At 47.7% G+C, this 7,869-nt stretch overlaps 1 protein-coding gene across 1 annotated transcript; it reads left to right on the plus strand.

The window, feature by feature from the left end:
• The first annotated feature begins 1,236 nt into the window (after positions 1-1,236).
• Positions 1,237-5,959, plus strand: bcl6b (BCL6B transcription repressor). The gene is made up of 12 exons (XM_056443473.1): positions 1,237-1,730; positions 1,927-2,001; positions 2,117-2,334; positions 2,650-2,904; positions 3,013-3,147; positions 3,308-3,497; positions 3,655-3,869; positions 3,979-4,070; positions 4,184-4,318; positions 4,428-4,558; positions 4,813-4,950; positions 5,050-5,959. The coding sequence occupies exons 3-12, from the start codon at positions 2,123-2,125 to the stop codon at positions 5,188-5,190; spliced, it is 1,644 nt and encodes a 547-aa protein (XP_056299448.1). The 5' UTR covers positions 1,237-1,730; positions 1,927-2,001; positions 2,117-2,122; the 3' UTR covers positions 5,191-5,959.
• Positions 5,960-7,869: the final 1,910 nt, after the last annotated feature.

The following is a 7,869-nucleotide window of genomic DNA, read 5'->3' on the forward strand; positions in this document are numbered from 1 at the left end:
TTGCAGAACCTTTATGACTTTGATGGTGAGCCGACGGGCACCGACAGGAAGTCGCTGTGAACGTCGCCGGGCCTCGCCAACGGGATGGACTCAATGGCTTCCGCCTATTGGTGAACCTGTTTAGTCATGTTCTCACTTTTCCTCACCCCCCCCCCCTATCCGTTCTTCTCACAATGCCTGGAAGTAGCCGAGACCTCCCTCTCTGTTTTCTTAATCGTTGTTTTCCGTATTTTTATTGTTTTTGTTGTTGTTGTTGATCGCAACCTCCATCCAAACAAATAAAAGCACGAGGACACGCGCACCAGGCGTAACCTTCACTTCCGAGCACCATCTTTTCAGTGGGTTCATATCCGAACACGGTCATGGGGTCACGTTACCGGATCGTTAAACATGTTAAACGTTTGCTTTTCATAAAACAGATATTTTCACAAGTTGCACCCAATACCCAAACTAGCATCTTTAACTCAGTCCTCCTCTCCTCCTTCGATATATCCTCATGTAAAATACTTTGATGTGAAGGAAATTCAGTTCAAAGTTCACGTTCCGCGGCTCAATTAACCGTCCTGCACGCAGCCGCGCTGAGGATGAGGTGACTTTCCACTTGTTGTTTTTTGGTTATTCATGACCTCGGAGCCCTCGTCTCCTCCCTGCATTACTCCTCCATCCCTTCATTCCTCCTACCTTGTCTCCTGCCCGCTTTATTATTGACGGATGTCCTGCGCAGACCTTTTTTTCTTTTTCTTCATCCGTGTCTCTGAGCAGCTTTGCAGGATGCATTTGAGAAGTGTGTCTGTGTGTGTGTGTGTGTGTGTGTCGGGCAGTTCCTGCACATCTGTCGGCTGCATTTCTCCCAGTCGGGGCGGAGTAACGGTTGTTTTTCACCACCAGGAGAAGGTGTCTCCCATGTAGAACGATCACTTTGGTCTCGCTTCCTTCCTCTCGGCCCTCATAACACGACGCCTCTGCTCTCGGGCAGCAGGCCAGAAGCTTCCGGATACTGTTGTGGAGCACTTGCTATAACGCCCATATATCTGCACCGGCCAACTCAAGCTATGAACACATAGGGCCTCTATACTTCCCCATGTTTAAAAAAACTATCCTGACACATTGTTGAGGACTCTGGTGACAAAAATATGAGTGAAACTTGAGGGAATATGTTTTTTTCAAAAAGCCCCCTTGATGAGATATAATCTTAACGATGAGGGCATAGCTTATCCGACAACACGTTGGTCTTCCAGCTTCCTCTCACGCTGCTTCCTCTGCCCTGGAGAGGAGGCGATGGGGAGGAAAGCGTTGGTGGGGGAAGACCGATGGCCTACCCCAGGCACGTACCACCTCCCCCCGAGGGTGCTCCTATTTATTTTTTCAACGAGGCACAAAAACACACTCCGCTTTCCTGCCATTACTTTGCTCAGAGGGGGTTTAGAAAAACTAATAGGCCACTAAAAATACTTGGAGCCGGGGGCCTGGGCCTGGGCTTTTCCTGCGTTGCTTCCAGTGGACGCGTGGGCCATTGAGGAAAGAGGAAACAAGCAGCCCTGGTTGTAAGGGGGGCTTCCTGTACGACATTATAAAGAGTTCCCTCCCTCCTCCGTCCCGTTACAGTGCCGTGCAGAGCCAGTGGAGACGCAGGGCGAGTCCCTGCTCCAGGTCCTCGATTGTAGACTCAACACCGAGCCGGGGTTTGACGTCAACGCGCTGCACGCTAGTTCTCGTCCCTGCTGGTCGGGGTGAGTTTGAAAATCATTTCCCTGTATTTTAATATTTTGAATGGTTTGTTTTTATCTGGAGATGTTTGTGTTTTCCTTTCCTGATTATTCCTTAAAAGTTAACACTCAAGTCAGATGAGGATGTCCAAACCCTTTGATTTAAATTGTCTTATAAGTTGTCTTCACATTAAAGAGTTTCTTATTTCCCATGGTGCAGGTACGAGTAGGGAGCTGGTCTCACCTAGATGTGTCTGGGACACTCCGGTCTATTTATTTCATCAATCACACACAGGTAGGTCATTATTGTGCACTCTGCACATAATAAATAAAAAAATCTAAATTCCCATTCATACAATGGTGAAGTGAAATGATGAGCATTGGTCGGCCGCATCACGCCTTCTCTACAGATACGGATGAGCACGATGGAAGGATTCAGGGTGGACGGCGTGCAGGAGATGAGGTCCTCCGCCCCGGCCGAGGGATACGTGAAGGAGTTCACGCGCCACTCCAACGACGTGCTGCTGAACCTGAACGAGCTCCGTCACCGGGACATCCTGACTGACACCACTCTGGTGGTCTGCAACGCACATCTACGAGCGCACTGCGCCGTGCTCGTGGCCTGCAGGTTGGTGCGAAGGACGAGGCCTCTCCACAAAATAGTCCCTCTCAAAAGAAGTCTTTAGTTTTTCTCTCTAATTGGTGTATATATATATATATATATGTATATGTGTGTGTGTGTGTGTGTGTGTTCCTTTTATAGATGAAAACCTCTGCATGTTCTTTTCTCTATTATTATTATTATGGTTACCTCATCTTCCTCCGATCCCTTTCACCACATTCTCCCTTAATTAAAACACTGCAGGTGACCCAAATAAAAGAAATACAATGCCTTATATTATATCTTACGTTCAATCTTCTCTCTTCCCTTTTCTCCTCTCAGCGGGTTCTTCTACTCGCTGTACTCCCGCCGCGTTTTGCTTCAGGGCGGTGGTGGTGGCGGCGAGGGGGGGCAGCTCATGACCGTGTCCCTCCCAAGCTCCTTGGACCCGTCCAGCGTCTCCCTGCTGCTCGACTTCATGTACACCTCGCGCCTCCCGCTGACCCCGGGCAGCGTCCCCGGGGTGCTGGCCGTGGCGAGCTACCTGCAGATGGACCACGTGGCCGACACCTGCCGGGATTTCATGCAGCTGCACTGGTGAGGCGCCGGGAAGGAGTTATCTGTTGTCGGATTAGATCACGGAGACTTTAAAAAAAAGAATCCAACGTGATTTTAACGTGTTATCGTACATGTTTTTATTTTCAGCGGGGAGAAAATGAGTGCGAGACATCCTCAAATGGAGCTGGACTCCATGGTGTCCGTAGCCTGTGTCGCCCCCAGAGGAGGGGACCTGCCCAACCCAGGATCCCGGAGATTACTCCCAGCCGCTGTGGCAACAAGGTAGGAGGATAATGCGTGTAACTAAAAAAAAAAAGATTTAAAAAAAGAGCTTTTTATGTTTCTCGTTGACGGATCGTCACGAGTGCCGTGGTCGGTGAGCCTCCGTCTGCTGCTGACGGCTTTAGCTCATTACAGCACTTCCTTGTTGTTCCTCCTGCAGGGTTCCTGCGGATGTGGGGGGCTCTCTCAAGCCGGGGGCTTTCCCGAACAGCCATGCCGGGTCAAAAGAGCAGAGAGAGCCAGAGTTGCCCCTCATCGGCACCGCGACTCCATCTCCGGACAGCCCCGCCCGCTCCAGCTGCCAGCCCAACTCTCCAGCAGAATCAAACACCTGCAGCAAAAACCTGGCGGTGAGTTTAAAGAAGTGATTTATGTGACAAAGCAACGAGCCCAAAGAGAGTAGTCGTCTCCGAGCGGTGGTCTCTGTCCCCACGTGGGGGGGGGGGGGAGTTGTGTTTTTAGAATTCAAATTGACGTCATTAACTGGACTTTGTGTTATTTCTCCAGAGTGACGTCAAAGCCACGCCGGACCCAAAGGCGTGCAATTGGAAGAAATACAAGTACATCGTCCTCAACCCTCTCTGCGCCGCAGCCGCCGCCGCGGTGAAGGAAGAGGAGATGGAGGAGGCACAGAGTCACGCGTCAGCCGCCGCCGACAGGAAGGACTCGACGCCCAAGGCAACAGAGGCGTGGTCTGGAGAAGTGCCCGGTCAGATTGATAGGTAAACCAAAAAAATGATATATGACCTTCATCTGGAAGGATTTAAATGAGGAGATGAGAGAGGGAAAATAGTGAACACATTCATAAAATAGTGAACCTTCCTCCCTCAGACAGGGGCAGGCCTCCTGCTACGAGGGTTCTGGCCGAGCCCCTCCCCTCGGGCCACCCCCAACAGCGCCTCACACTCACAAGCAGGGAACAGGTGAAAGCCGAACCTCTCTCCTAACGCACGGCATTTGACCCTCGAACGCTTTACGACTTCATTATTTTCCGTTTTCAAACATGTCCCTGAATATCTGTCGTCTGCCTCCTCAGTCTCCCCCGGCACCGTTCACCCAAACCTGCAGCCCGCCGGTCCAGAAGCTGCCCGACACGCAGTCAAGCGCGAGAATTACTGCGTGCCGTATTGTTACCCCGGCAACCTTCAAGGAGCCAAGACTGTCTGCTCAGGTGAGGCTTTTAAAAAAAGAAAGAAAAAAAGAAAATCTCTTTCCCATTCTCTTTCCTTCTTTATAAAAAAAAAACCCAAACCCCTGACGCCGACCTTTGACCCCGGCAGGTGACAAGCCGTACCGCTGCAATGTGTGCGGCGCCCAGTTCAACCGACCGGCCAACCTGAAGACTCACTCTCGCATCCACTCCGGGGAGAAGCCGTACCGCTGTGACACTTGCGGCGCTCGATTTGTTCAGGTGAGCGTTCACGTGTGGATCCACACGCGTGTGTGTGTGTGTGTGTGTGTGAGGGGAGAGGAAGCTCATCAATCAGGTGTCGGAGAACAGAGCTTCCTCTTTTTCTCCTGAAAGGTCTGGTGGTTGCCTGTCAGGTGGAATAAATGAGTCACCTGGACACACGGAGTCCCTCTGACGCCTGAGAGATTATTACGCCGATTATTCTAATTACATTCACAAACACAAACGTTCTCAACCCGTTGGTCCGGTGTCAGGTCGCCCATCTGCGAGCCCACGTTCTGATCCACACCGGGGAGAAGCCGTACCCCTGCCACACCTGTGGCACCCGCTTCCGCCACCTGCAGACCCTGAAGAGCCACCTGCGCATTCACACCGGCGAGAAGCCGTACACCGTGAGTCAGAGAACACACACACACACACATACACAACGTGTATTTAAACACACTGCATGTACACACCGACTTACGCCGTGGGCCTCTTTTGCTTTTCAGTGTGAGAAGTGTGACCTGCACTTCCGCCACAAGAGTCAGCTGCGTCTCCACCTGCGCCAGAAGCACGGGGCCGTCACCAACACCAAGATCCGCTACCAGGTCCTGAGCGAGCCCTACCAGACCGTCCTGCAGGCCTGCTGAGGGCCTCGGGCCCTTTGGCCCGTTCATCAGATCAATATCGGAATCATCAGAAAATGGGATATTTGGTGGATGGTTTTAAATTATGAGAATGTATGTCTTTTTTTAATAAGAGGTGGTCATTTATGTGTTTAGATGACCACGTTAGAATGGATTTAATTAGGAGAAAGAGACATTTACATGTTGTTGGACGAGCTGATCGTGAATCAATAAGGTTCTTTAGAAATCCTGCGGGGCTTTTTATGTGATGGAGATGATGTGGGGAAGAAAGTGATTATGAAGGTTTGAGAAGGTATGAAAGAAAGGAACAAGATATGAAAAGAGAGGTCAAATATGTCAAGTATGAGTAGGTGAATAGTTTGAAGGAAAGAGGAAGTTTTATGAAGGAGGAGTTGGGGAATGTGGGAGTTTTATTAAAGTTAATTAAACTGAAAAACATTTGTTTTAAGGCTGGAAAAATATTCTTCTTAAATGTATATTTGACTTTTGTGTTCACCTTGAGGCCTGGAGCCTGCATGTTCTTAAAAAGATAAAACAAAGTGTGCAGTAACGTCTGCTTGTATAGTCCATGCAGGCAAAGGACTTAGTCACGCTGACTGCAGTCGGTCTAGAAGTTAATTGATATATTGTTTTCTGCCATGAAAAAATGTAAATTAAGATGACTGGAAGCAATTGGATGAGTAATAATAATATTACAGTTTTATGTGTATGAGTTCATTTGCTGGACAAAGATGGTTTTGTACAATCTAAATTAAATTTTATATGCATTGGAGCTCCTGTGGTCAGCGTTTTATTTCATATCTGACATATTCTGTATGATTTATGAACAAATGATGAAACTCTCAGGTGTCTCTGGAATTGGGGGAAAAAGATGGACATGGATTAGATTTTTTTTCCCGCAGTGCAAACCCTGCGACTCTCCGCCACACTTCCCTCCTCTCCTCCCTGAACTTCCTTCCTCTCATTAACACACTCGCTCGGCTCATGCATCACGTCTTCTGCTCTGTCAAATCTGTCGCGCCGCCATCTTTTTTCAGATTTCTGGTTTTCTTTCGGTTGCTTTTGTGGAAACAATGAAGCAGAGGGCACCTGTTTCCTCCAGGGTACACACACACACACACACACACACACACACACACACACACACACACACACACACACACACACACACACACACACACACACACACACACACACACACACACACACACACACACACACACACACACACACACACACACACACACACACACACACACACACACACACACACACACGAGCTTCCTGAGGGTGAGGAGGGGGCTGGGTGGGGGCCGCAGACCCCCGCTGAACTCTCCCACCCTCTGTCATCCCCGCTTCCTGCTCCCCGATGAGTTGTGGCTCCTCGCTGGGCTTATTGTTCGAGCTCTGCAGACAAACGTTGGAAGTCTGACGGGACTTTCCAACCTTCACCCCTCAACACCACTGAAAAAAAACATAGTTCCCCCCCTCTATGACACCGGTCAGGGGGTCCCCCCTCCCCCCTCCCAATAAATCAGTTCACTGAAGTCACACAGTTTATCAGAAGAGGAAAATGTATCTGCCATTAAATATTATTATTATTCCACTGTTGTGAAAGAATATTCTGTCACAGGTTTGTTGAGCTGATTGAGGAGCGTGCATCATGTAAGTCCATAAACTGTAATAATGAAGGAATCATAACTAGATGGTGATACCGGGCTTGTCTGATTTCATATCATGCTTCAGTCTCCTCGGTGCGTTGTGTACATTTACACGGCCTTGTTCTGAGTTCATAGGTGGGGTTGTGCTGGACAACATCGTGCTGAGGTAACGCCTAATAAAATGAAATCCAATACAACGCCGTCACTATCTAAGACAGAATTTAAACGACACCTTTCTGACAGTGTTTATCAAACTTTTAAAATATAAGGGGGTTTTATGGTAGAATAGTGGCAGTGGATCTCATTGAACTGTACAGGTGTACCTAATAAAGTGGCCGCTGAGCCCCTTCTCCATGATATATTACACACACAAAAATCCATACTTCTTGCAAAAAGAAATACTTGCGTCTCCTAATTAAGTAAGGATACGCCTGACTGAAGAAAAGTCCATTAAAGTGAAAGTCCTGAATTTAAACGTTAACTTAGTCACTAAAGTACTGAAGTATCCTCGGCTTGTTGAAGATAAAGATAAAGCCAGAAGTTAGATGGATAGAGCTGAAATTATATATATATATCATATACATGAACATATCATATTTACATCTGGGCCAACAGGAATATATATATATATGGTTATATTCAGACCTAGTGGCTGCTTCCCTCTAGTGTCAGACATGTGGAAACTTGTTGGATCTACTTGACCTCGTCCACCATGGGGGGGGGGGGGGGGGGGGGTGCTAAAAGCTGCCTTTTATTTTATAAAATATGCACTCTGATGTGAAAGAAAAGTAATAGTATGGTGTTTACTGTTGTTTTAATATAACTCAAATAAGTTTGAAAATGTGCAGAAAAATAATGATACAACTCTTTAACAAAGCCCTCATGTCACTTTAAAGTTATTATGCCTATATTTTATCTTTTATTAAGTATATTTATCAAATGTCTCATTTTAAATCAACTAACTGAGTCGCCAACAACATTATGTTATATCTTTTTACGACAACAATAAACATCCTTATCT

This window comes from Pseudoliparis swirei, chromosome 21, assembly GCF_029220125.1.
Source record: "Pseudoliparis swirei isolate HS2019 ecotype Mariana Trench chromosome 21, NWPU_hadal_v1, whole genome shotgun sequence".
Classification (NCBI taxonomy): Eukaryota; Metazoa; Chordata; class Actinopteri; order Perciformes; family Liparidae; genus Pseudoliparis; species Pseudoliparis swirei.